We start from the raw sequence: 12,749 nt of genomic DNA on the forward strand, positions 1-12,749 counted from the left end.
GGTCTACACTAGCAAGCTTACAGCAGCACAGCTGTATCGATACAGCTATGATACTGTAAGATCGCTTACGTAACCGCTCTATGCAGACGAGAGAGAGGTCTCCCATTGACATAATTAAACCACCTCCAACAAGCGACAGCAGTTATGTCAGCAGGAGAGTGTCTCCTGCCAACATAGCACTGTCCATACCGGCTATGTGTCCACTGGCACGTCTGTCACTGTAACTCATGTCGCTCAGAGGGATTTTTTTTTCACACCCCTGAGTGACATAAGTTATACTGACAAAAGTGCCAGTGTACACTTAGCCATAGTAAAACCAGACAGCAAAACCAATATGGAGAAGTGACATTATGCTTTACGGCCTAAGAAGCAAGCATTCCTGTATTCTAGTCTACTCTATATAGATTCTTGTACCATCCACATCACCATAATATCTGTGCATCTTCCAGTAGTTCATTAAGCGATGTGACTAACATGTGGCATGTGTGGTTCACTCTCCTCTGGGGGTGAACTGTGTGTGCTTAATGTGCTTTGCTTTTGGGGTTTTTTTAAGTGTATATGTTGCTATGTATTTATGTTAGAGAATGCAAGGTCAAAGAAATGCACCTTGCACTTCGAGCAGAGGTGGTGATGGTCCTTAGTTCTTGGAGGAGTTCAAGCCACAGTATAGGACTGGCCTCCAAGAAGCCTCTTCTCCTGGACAGATATGCTGTATGTGATATTAGGTCTGATTGCTCTATCTAGGATGTCATTTCATCAATTATTTTCCCTGCTGCTTCTGGTACTGGAATTTTCTTTTACTTTTTGTGTGTACTGTAGCTTCTGCTCCTCGAGAGACACTCCACAGAATCTGTTGCTTAGTAATGTCATCCTTCATGGAAATTAGTTGAACTTCAAAAGCTGAAAACATCTCTTATTAGGCAGAGGTTTCAAGGTAATGAATTCCTCTGAGAAAGTCGATTAAGAAAACCAGCCTTCCACAATCAGCACCAGAAAGACAGACCTTCAATTGTGCGTACAAAGACACCGAAGTTTCCTAGCACCATAGTCAAGGTGAGCTCATGAATAGAAAGAATCTCAAAAGTAAATAAAGAGGTACAAAGAAATGGCCTTTTAAATACCATTACTAACCTTATAATTCAACTTTGATCAACAATAAATGTAAACAGTAAGAATTAAAAATTATTACTGCTATCTCAGAACAAAAAACTTGCCATACAGAAACAAGCCAGGGGCCTGTCCAGTCTGGTGCCGTCTCCTACAATGGCAACACCTAGTATTTCTGAAGACATTATAGCTATATGTACCTACAGAATGGGGTGTTGATCTGTTAATTTTGACTACAATAGGATTTCGCTAAGGGGTGAGGCTGATTAGGGGTTTAGAAACATACAGAATTGTACAGTACAATAAAATTGATAGCCGGGCACCTAGATCTATGGACGGATGCCTTTTGGTTTTCAGAATTTGAAATAAATTACAAATGTGTATTCTAAAGTCAAAAACAAAACAATGATCCAAAAATTTTACTCATAAAAAAATCTCCAAAGAGCCTCACCATTATGGTGACAATTGGGCTCCAAAGTTACTCAATTGCATTAAGGGCTTCTCTACACAGGGGCACTCAGGAAAGTTAAGACCGATTAACTAATGGTGTGAAGTTAAAGAACATTAAACCCCCCTATGTGGATGTTCTCACATTCAAAAGTAAAGTGGCCTTAGTTTAGCCCTGGTTTGCACTTAAAAATTAGATTGACCTAGCTAAATTGCCCAGGGCTGTGAAAAAATTTCACACCAAGCACCGTAGTTGGGTTGAGCTACCCGAGGTGTACAGACAGCTAAATCAATGGAAGAACTCTTCTGTCATCTTAGCTACCACCTCTAAAACAGTAGGATTAACTACACTGATGGAAAAATCCCTTCCATTGATGTAAGAAGTATCTACACTATAGTTCCACAGTAGCACCGCTGCAGTCCTGTAGCTGTACACCTATAGTGTAGACAGGCCCTTAATACTAGAGGAAATTCTGGGATTAAGCAAACTATGGCGTGGTCTACACCTAAAATTTAGGTTGATCTTGCTACATCACTCAGGGCTGCAAAAAATTTTGTGCCTTGTGTGCCGTATTTAGGTCAACGTAACTCTGGTGTGTACACAGCTAGATAAATGGAAGAAGTCTTCCATCAACCCAGCCACTGCCTCTTGGAGAGGAGGATTTACTTCAGCGACAGAAAAACCATTCTGTTACTGTAGTAAGTATCTACACTATAGACTTTCCTTAGTTTCCTCATATAGACAAACCCTAAAACGTAGTCCACTTTCATAGGTTCCACACAACCTTCATCTCTCGCACTCACACACACACACACACCATAAATGTCAGCTAGTCACATAAAAGGGGTCAGTAGTCCTAGAAAATGTTGGAAAGAGAAGGGAGGGTGGTTATGGGAGAAGAGAATTCCAATTTGTATTGTTGGTGAACAAAACTAAATCGTATCAAACCAACCACAGAGGTTTTCCATGCAACGATCTGCTTGAGGCAGAATGCCAGTCACAGCTACAAGTATGTTTGCATGATTGTTGCTATGTTCTTCACCCACATAGCAGTAAGCTGATTCTTTAGACACTGACAAATACAACAGGTACACATACTGCTTTAGAATTGTTGCATTATGCAAAGCTTGCAGCTGTAGAATATTGTATCATCTGCAATATTTAAATTTCTGAAGATTTTAATGTTTCCATAATTGTTATAAAAAGAGTTGCACAACTTACTTATAAAAAACCAACATTTTGTGCATAAAAGCAAACTACTAGTATATCTGATAATAGCATCTGAATTCTGGCACATCCTTCTGGTAGCAATCCATAGAAACTGTGGTTTTGCTGAACATTCACAAAATTACAGAAGTATGCAAAAATACCAGCATTTATTTGTTTTTAAAGTATTAGCAGTACCACTGATTTTATGTCTCTTTTTTCAATTTTTTTCTTTTGTAATAACAAGATTACTCTATTTTTTTCAGACTGCATAAAAAGTAACACTTACTAGAGACAACAGTTTCTTCTCAGATGAGATTGATTGTGGGGGAAAGTGTTAGCCTTAGAAATGCTGAAATAAATTGTATTTCATCACATTTCCCGCCAGGCCCGTTCATACTGGGGAGCAATTTATTGGAATCCTGCACATTTACTTATACTATATGGGCCTGATACAGAAAAGCACTTAAGCAAGTGCTTTAGTCCAATTGAAGTCAATGGTATTTAAACACAAAGTGCTTTGCTAAACTGGGGCCTTTACTGGTGAACATAATCTATACACTACGTAGAGCCATAAATTAGTCATGACATAGACATATTGGATCCCCAATCCTGCATTAGATCCCTGCTTAAAATGTGAGCAGCATCCTGTTTATACTTGCACTCTCACCACAGTTACCAATAGCGAAGTTTCCCTCTGCAGACAAGTCCTTAGACCGGTATCACATCACCTTGTACCAGTCCTTTAGTATAACATTAATTCTCCATAATTTTCAAAAATTATTGGCAGAGGTGTCGATCATTTGCTAACTGAAAATTCCCATAAAACCACAAGATGCTTATCATCCAATTCACCCCAATTCTTATTTCTACGACTGACGGAAATAATCCGTCACTTACAAATAGACAGAAATTGAGTCATAAAAGTCGTTGTCATGTGTGGAAATGAATCATGCTGTACTGTACCACTGCCCGTGGCATATGTTCTATTTATTCCACACCAAGATGATTTTAATTACTCAGTCATAGCTAAAAGGTAGCACATCTACTTTATACGGAAATAAAGAAAGTTATGTATCCTCCTTTAGGCTTTCACTCTTTCCTTCATTAAAAATGCTAACATATGTTTCAGATATATTGGCACCATCTCCATAGCAGTTTTAGCATTACTGCATTTTGTTGTACAATTACCATAAAGGAAATAATGTTTTGGGTGAAACAAAAACAGCTACAAATATAGGAAAGTTTCTAATGGTGCAGACATTAGTCTTCATTATATGAATTATAAAGGAAGCTTTAAAAATATTTGAAATGATAAAAGCAGATATTAAAATTATAGGCGTTTTGACAGGCCTACATCTGAGTGTGAATATAACAATTTCTTAATGTCACAGACTTTCCCCACATGGTTGAAGAATGTTCATGTTTATTTTCCTTTTTTGTTTTTGAGTTATTTTCATGGGTGTGATATGTACAGAAAATACAACACAATTCTACTTAACAATTTGTTTTTAAAACAGTAAATTCAAGGTTTCTCCACATAGGTAAATTACTACTGTTCAAAAAGATTAAACCAGTTCATAATGACAAAGTCGTGGCTCCAGGAAAAACTGACTTTTAAGAAATTCTTCACCCTTTTCGCTGCAACAAATGTGTGTTCTGGAGTTCTGCTGTCACAGAAAAATGAACCAATAAATCTTTCAAGGAGGGCAACATTGCATGACTTGAGAGTGAAAAATCTCTCACGTTCTTAGAAAGAACATTAAAATCTGGCAGTCATCTAAGCATAAAACCAAATAAAATTATAAAAGTATCAGGCATAAAAGTGAAAATCAACAGAGGAAGAAAAGAGAAAAAGCATTTTCTTCTCTATATAACTAAATACCTTTACATAAGTAGTAAAACTATCCAAGAAATGCAACATCCCTTAGGAATATAGAAAACTCATTTTAGCAACAGATTTGTACACATGAAAGTTGTGACAGCTTCATGCTTTGACTGAACAACACTGAGATAACTGCAAAGTAATAAAAAAAAAATTCATTTTCATTTTCAATACCAAAGAATCTTCAGAATATAATAGATGGGAACACAGTTCAGTCATGAGTAAAAAAAAAAAAAGTCATTTTTGGAGAGGAAGAATAATATTGTAATCTCCTAAAATTAAGAAGGATCAAATTAATTTCAGATTTTAAACCCCACCCCCCACCCCCCGGCCCGGCCCCAGTTAAAATTTCTCTTTCACAATTGCCCTAATACTGCAAACACTTGTTTGTAAAGTTACCATCTGTTTGCAGGATCATAGCCAGCGAGAGTAAGCAGTTTAACAATCTTTATCTTGATCCTAAGAATTCAACTGAAATTAACAAGGCACTGCTCTGTAACAGCCAATTGAACACAATAAACCAACTGGTTCTGTAAATAACACATTGGGGTAAACTGGTCTGATTTTTATGCTGAGCAACTCACCTTTACTTTACTGTACTCCCTCTTGGTTAGCTGGGGGTTTTTTTCTGCTAACCTCCCAATCCCCAAAACCTATTCCATTTGTATGTTTCACCCCCACTTCAAGACTCCTCTGAGTTTGACCCAATGCAAAGAGCTGGCATTAACAGATCAAGCATTGAGAAGAGAACATGCTCCAATGTGGGCTTAAACATTGCATTACCAAGACAAATCACATTTTTGACAGATGCAATTTCTACTTCACAGTTTGCACAGATCAGAGATTATGAAATCCCCGCAAGGTCATGTTCCCCCTTCAAGGAATCATTTAACTAACCTCACTGGATTACTCATCTTCTTTCCTCCTTGAATTATTTTATTTTATTACATCCATTCAAACCAGTTTAGTTCGTCTGGAAGACAGAGCCAAAATATCTGTTCCTGCCAGTGGTAGAGTGTGTGTGCTCCCATTGTATGACATTAGTTAAAGCACAATGTTTCTGTTTTCAGAGAGAAAAGGAGTGGATAGCTCTGAAATACAAAATCGAGCCCAGCCATAAACTGGAACCACAGATGCAAAATTCATTAAAAACAAGAGTTGTACTCTAAGAGGAACACAAAAAAACAAGTTGTTTTGCTCTAAAACTCCATTACTGCCTGTCATCTGATCAGAGGATAACTGTTACAAGTATGCCACCAGAAGAATTAAATGTGAATGTAAGAGCTGACTTCAAGGGGCCTCTTCATTTTAACAACACCTTAGCCCTGGTGCCTCGGCTTGAAAGCCCAAAGTCTTATTAAATCTGCATTGAGTGGCAGTGCATTTAATTGTTCAAAACAAGATATTATTTAAAACTGAAATAAAAATCAAGGCAAAATTCCTACTTTAATATGTTCAAAATACAAATACCTTTTTATCAATATTTTTAGGTGAGAGGAGTAGAGATTACTTTGAGAGTGTCCTTAGACCTTCACTAAATAGCTTCATAAAATCTAATCCAGACATGCTCTCCAGATAGTGAGTGGTCCCTATGCATTCATACAGAACAAGAAGCTTCTTTGCACACACACACACAAGCCTTATGCAGTATGCATGCATGCTAGGGACCGAATGGCTCGGCAGCAGTTCTGCAGAAAAGGACCTAGGGGTTACAGTGGACGAGAAGTTGGATATGAGTCAACAGTGTGCCCTTGTTGCCAATAAGGCCAATGGCATTTTGGGATGTATAAGGGGCACAGCGAGCAGATCGAGGGACGTGATCGTTCCCCTCTATTCGACATTAGTGAGGCCTCATCTGGAGTACTGTGTCCAGTTTTGGGCCCCACACTACAAGAAGGATGTGGAAAAATTGGAAAGAGTCCAGCGGAGGGAAACAAAAATGATTAGGGGACTGGAACACATGACTTATGAGGAGAGGCTGAGGGAATTGGGGATGTTTAGTCTTCAGAAGAGAAGAATGAGGGGGGATTTGATAGCTGCTTTCAACTACCTGAAAGGGGGTTCCAAAGAGGATGGCTCTAGATTGTTCTCAGTGGTAGCAGATGACAGAACAAGGAGTAATGGTCTCAAGTTGCAGTGGGGGAGATTTAGGTTGGATATTAGGAAAAACTTTTTCACTAGGAGGGTGGTGAAACACTGGAATGTGTTACCGAGGGAGGTGGTGGAATCTCCTTCCCTAGAAGTTTTTAAGGTCAGGCTTGACAAAGCCCTGGCTGGGATGATTTAGTCGGGGATCGGTCCTGCTTTGAGCAGGGGGTTGGACTAGATGACATCCTGAGGTCCCTTCCAACCCTGATATTCTATGCACACACGCACACCTTATGCAGCTTAGAAGGGGACACTTAACAGAACTGACACCGTACTCTGGAGAGCACAGGGACCACTTACTCCTGGAGAGCAGGATGCTGAAAAAGGGGGTAGGAAGGTAGCAGGGTGATGACTGTATCCCCTAATTGGAGCAGGGCTGGTGCAATCTGCTCCTTCAATTCGTAGCCAATGGGATTGTGTGTGGAGGGAGCAGGCTGCACTCCTCCCATGCACAAATACAGCCCAGAAGAGACTTTACCTTCCACAAGCACAATCTTCCCTGTGGTGATACCTGTCTCCACCCTGATGCCCAATTCAGGGCTGTTACTTAAATGCAACAAATTTTCCCGTTTATCCGATTCACCTGTCATTTACAAGTTTATGTAGTTGATAAAAATACATACCTAGATTATGATCATTGAGGGAAATCCACTGACATTTTTCCTATTCTCAAATATGAATGGATATTTTCAAGGCAGTTATCGAGAAAGGCAAAGTCAGTACCTGATGTGAATCCAAGAGATGGTGTGGCATTCCAGGGAAAGAAGCTTCCACTAAACAAGCTGATTTGTAATACATAATAAATGAGTGGGGCAGTGGCCATGTGAGTGGGAGATGGCAAATAAAAACAACATAAAGAAATACAGGAGAGAGGTAGGGAATTTGACGTATTTGATCCCACTCAAGCCCCACTGCCCAACTCTCCATTATAAATTCTGAACTAGCTTCCCAAACTTTCCCCATTTGTTAAACCATCTCCCCAACTTCTTATAATTACAGATCAGATTATTTCATGGAAAGATTTTCTCAATTTTTGTCGTGGTTATAAATTGTAGGACTGTGGCCAGTCTTTAGATGAAGGTGTTTATTATTGCCCCACACCGAAACATGGTTCATGTGCTTTTTTTTTTTTTTGGACCCAGAAACACCTATTCCAATTATTCCTTGGCCATAGACTCTCCCAGGCCTTGATCCTGCCCATTTAGAATGCATGGGTGCAGCAGTCCACTCACAAAGACTCCCGCTGACTTCCTTAGGGCTCTGAATGGGAACAGTCGTCTGCTTACATGCTGTAAATCACAGGATCACAGCCCTAATTTATAACTTTGACTTTTGAACATAGCAATAGATTTGGAAGTTTCATAATCACAAAAATATTAAAATGTGTACAATGATATTTTATCTTTTCATTCTGCCTCCACTTCCTCATTCACCAGGATGAAGGAGTTAATATCCCATCAGGTTAATTTTCAGGAACAATATCCAGCAAATCAGTAATTGTAGTTTTAGATACACCAATGTAAATCTGCCCTCACGAAACTAAACAGATCTTTCATTAAACTACCACTATAATGTGTAAAAACCTCCTCCACAGGCAACACAAACATTCTGAAAAACAGATTCTGTAGCAAGTTTTGTAAAGTGCACAAAATATTAATGGAAATATTTTTTAAATGTTCTGATGTCATCATCAAAACTCTTGAAATTTTGTTAAAATTAAAAAGAAGTTACCTAAATGTGACTTTTTGGCTCTAATGTCTTGGCAGAAAGCAGCAACATTTTCAGAAAAATTACACCAACTAAATATACTGTACCATAGCAGCATAAAAAACCCTACAATTAGATGCAATTGCAGGCTTAATAAGCAGAAAACTGACAAAATATTAGAAATGTAATTTAAAAAAAAGTCTGGGTTTCCGATGAATCCTGGAGGTAATATTTGTAATTTTGTTTACATTGTTTCTGACAGTAAACCCAGTTCTAATCAATCACGTTTTCCCATAAAATTGAACGAGATATTGGAAAACCATACTTAAGTTATAAGATATGGCAGTTGAAGGAGCCATGTTAAAATAAAACAAAACAAATAATCCCAGAAAATAATCATCATGTCAAATAGCTGCAATTTTACACGACTGACCGGTGCTCCCCACACACATAGATGGCACTTGGCCGAATGCGTCTCCTTGTGTGACCGGGGAACTGTGGCAAAAACTTGAAGTACTTGGGCATTAAATCTAAGCATGCATCATGAAATTTCTTAATCCTCCAGTAGTAAATCAACGGGTTCAGTGCAGACTTGAGGTAGCAGAGCCAAAGGAGCCAAGTGCTTATCTCAAAAAAGTTGTGCTTGTGGTAAAAGTGACTGTTGAATGTGGCAATAAGGCTGTAAGTGGTGAAGGGCGCCCAACAGACTATGAAAACGATGAACAAAATCAATATGGTTGTGAAGGCACGAGTTTTAAAGCTCATATCAATGTTCATTTGAAAAGGTCTCTGAAGGCTCATGAGACCAAGCTTGCTGGCCTGGCTGAGGCATATGCTGTCCGGGTGGCTGTGGATTCGAACTGCATTGTGTCGTACAGTGTTGAGTATGCCCATAAAAGAGTACAGCATCACCATGAATGGAATAAAAAAAGAAATTAGTACAACTAGTATCACATACGCCTGGTAGCCAGGACTAGTGGTGTAGCCAAAAACACACTGAGGTGCTCTAGAAGGTATCTGCAGGTTGGGGTTCCCCACAGATAATGGAAAAGCAACAACAAAGGATGCAGCCCATGAAACAGCAGTGAGAATCTTTGCACGGTAAGGATTCAGCTTATCTTGCCTCTGAACTATAATAAGGAATCTATCAATGCTAATAATGAGTAGGATGGCCACCCCCTCTATGACAAACAGCCAGAAAAACATGGCAGAGACTCTGCAGAAGATATCTCCAAAAATCCATCGCGTGGTAATGATGCTTATCAGAGCAAAAGGCATGTTCAGCACCGCAAGCAACATATCTGCAAAAGCCAGGCTTGCTAAGAGAATGTTAATTGCAGATCGCATGGCAGCCTTCTGGTAGACCATGAGGCAGACAACAAAGTTTCCAAGAAAAGAAACCAACAGTATAAATATCATAGCAGCAGAAAGAATGATCTGGAGTGGCAGACTCAAGCTCTTGAAAACTTCTTGTGTAGGCAGGATAGCTGTAGGGTTCACTAGTAAAGTACTTATCTCAGTGGTGACCATGGCCCCTGAACTGTGTTTCAATGGTTGTGTCGTACCACTACGAAGCAAAAATTGGAGAGTGGTAACATTCATATAGGCATTTTCATAGACAATAAAAGTAGCATTCAATGTCCTAGAATGAGCAGATGTCAACACTGCGGAGAAAACCATTGCTTCTGGAGGAATGAATGCAGAGCCAAGGTCCTCAAGGCATTTCAGCTTGTAAGGGTAGTATCACGTTCCTTGGCCCTGGACCAAATCAGGATTACACAACTGAAAACAGCAGAGCTCCAACTTTCATGACAATATTTATGCCTGAAAAAAACAAAAAACAAACAAACATAGGAATGAAACTTAAAATGAGCAGAAAAAAAATTGGTTCTTAGACATCACTACAGGACAAATAATGTAATAAGTCTGAAAACCCCTGTTTTCTGATATTAACTCTCTGATCATTCTGTAATTGTTCTCCTCCCTCACCCACCCTCCAGTCCTAGACCATTAATCTGAACATTCTGAATGTGTTTTGGAATCTGAGTGAGTCTGAGACTGTTAACATTTCAAGTCTGAAGGGAGATGGAGCACCACACCCAGAAACACAGTCTTTGGCTTAGTTTTATTTGGCACCGGTTTTAGGTACACTTTGAAGTCACAGTGTAACGAGGAAGCATAAGTCAGAGAGTAACCTACCTGCTCTAAAACACATAGGATCAAAAATGTAATCCCTTCCCACAGCTGGAGTTTATTAACAAAGAAATGAACAATAATAAAAACAAATAATGAACAAAAAGTCCAAACTTTTATCCAGGCTTCCCCTAAAGTTCGTAGCTGTCTAGGACCTCTCAGCCCTCAAGTCTGCTTCCTCCACTTCAAATACCCCCAGCAGGAGTGGCCTCCGTCCAGGCTTAATATTGCTGGCAGGTGTTGCAGTGCAAGGCAACTTTCAGCTTCTGTTTCCCAGATGGACCTTTAACCTCTTCCTACTCTGGTCTTGTATGGTGTTTGTTCACTCCCTCACAGGAAGGTACAGTATTACTATGAACATAACTACACTGTTGATTCATGAGTTTAATTATTTTCCCTTACTGCTTGAAGGAGGAGGATTAATGTTTTATGTTTTCCTCCTACCTTTTACATTTCAAAGCCCTGCTGGTAGCTCAGGGAAAGCAGACTGTCCTCCTAAACTACGTAGTGAGATTCTTGTAAAAATGCCAGATAAACTTTGTTCTAGATTTCTTCTTCTCCTTATTACTTGCCCTTCATTTATATTTTATATTAACTCCTCTGCAACAAGCACTAATGTTAATAATAAACTAAAGCACAAACAGTAGACCCACAGTGAGAAAGTGCCCAGAACTTACTGAGAGAAAAAGCCAATTTAGAAATCTTTCCTTTAATAGTCTTCTCCACCAAAAATGTTAAAATTCTGTGTGTAATCAGCACCTAACAGGAATTGATCCCACTCTTTTCTGGTTCAGATGAACAATAATTTTGACAGTATGAGTATCAAAATCCCGGATTAGATGTTATGTCTAATCCAGCTATGATGTAAATTTAGGATTGCCTTAGGTGCCCAGATACTATAGCAGAGGATGTTGCACAAAATGCTAGACAGAAAACAAAATCAATCAATCTAAGGTGTTCTTGTTTAGAGGCAAGGAATTTAAAAATATATGGCTTTTATGATTAATTACCCTTTAACTATCGCAGAAAACAACTTGGGGGGAAAGTACGAGCCACAAAGCTTATTTTACATATATTGTACCAACTCACAAGCATACATGCGCTGTTCCTTCCTTTCTATTTAAATCCCAGTAGCTAATATATGCAACACCGAGAAGGTGAAATTCACCCAGGTGCAGAGTACCAGTGAAAGGTTTTCTGCACCATTTAATCCCTTCTGAAAGGCTGTGCTCAGGGGACCTCTGAACCCTCTAGGTACTGGATCAGTGGAATTGGAGACAGAGGACCAATGTTCCCTGGAGGGACTGCTATTCATTGATGATGAGACATCAGAAAAACAGGCAACACGGAAGTTAGGCTGGGAGCAATTCAGCCACATGGAAAGAGCAATGTACAAGGCTTAAAGCAGCTCCATTTGCTCAATTTAATCTGCATTCAGCTTCACTCCTTGCAAATGAAACAGGTAGGGAGGAAAGGGTCTCCTCACTGACTCCAAATAAATTAACATTGTGGATGAGCTGCTAGGTCCATGAGTAAAAACAGCCATATAGGTGCACAGAATGGCTGTAGATGCTTTCCCAGCCCACTGGGATAGAGTAGGGAGCAAGGAAAGGCTGAGCTTCAGCCCTCTGCCCTGTCTGTGAGTTGAGAGAGTGGGTAGGATTCCCTTTGTCCAACCCCACAGAGTTCCTCCCAAAAAACATGAGCAATCAGGCTTTTTGCACAGAGAGCAAGTTGCAACAAAAAGGTGTTTGAGTTGTTCTCTCTTCCCACCATCAAGCACACAATCGTTTCTATGATCCATCCTGTTTCCCTCCTCCAAAAAAATTTGGAAATAGAAACAGAGGTTGAAAGGAAGTCAGAAAGAAAGGAGCTAAGAGGAGTTCACATTGGTTTTGTTTCACTCTTCAGTTACTAGCTGTGAAGGCCAAATCCTACAGTTTGAAACTGAGACAGATGCATTGGATAGCAGTTACTGAACTGAGCATAAATGAGCCCATAGAGTGAAGATAATCTAAATTGGAAAATTTGCTTCTGGTCAAAGTGGACAAGTAC

At 39.4% G+C, this 12,749-nt stretch overlaps 1 protein-coding gene across 3 annotated transcripts in view; it reads right to left on the minus strand.

Annotated features, from left to right (window-relative positions):
• GPR63 (G protein-coupled receptor 63) overlaps positions 1 to 12,749 on the minus strand; it is a 51,331-nt gene that overhangs the window by 10,844 nt on the left and 27,738 nt on the right. The window contains exons 1-2 of one of the 3 annotated variants that reach the window (XM_073336793.1): positions 10,701 to 10,751; positions 4,984 to 10,325 (exon numbers count right to left, since the gene is read on the minus strand). The exons of 1 other annotated variant lie outside the window; for it this stretch is intronic. In XM_073336793.1, the coding sequence (XP_073192894.1) occupies positions 8,922 to 10,181 (1,260 nt within the window). In that variant the 5' untranslated portion in view covers positions 10,182 to 10,325; positions 10,701 to 10,751 and the 3' untranslated portion in view covers positions 4,984 to 8,921. Of the gene's footprint in view, positions 1 to 4,983; positions 10,326 to 10,700; positions 10,752 to 12,749 lie in introns of those variants that run through there. One more of the 3 variants, XM_073336792.1, reaches the window with a different exon arrangement.

Source organism: Lepidochelys kempii, chromosome 3 (assembly GCF_965140265.1).
Source record: "Lepidochelys kempii isolate rLepKem1 chromosome 3, rLepKem1.hap2, whole genome shotgun sequence".
Taxonomy (NCBI): domain Eukaryota; kingdom Metazoa; phylum Chordata; order Testudines; family Cheloniidae; genus Lepidochelys; species Lepidochelys kempii.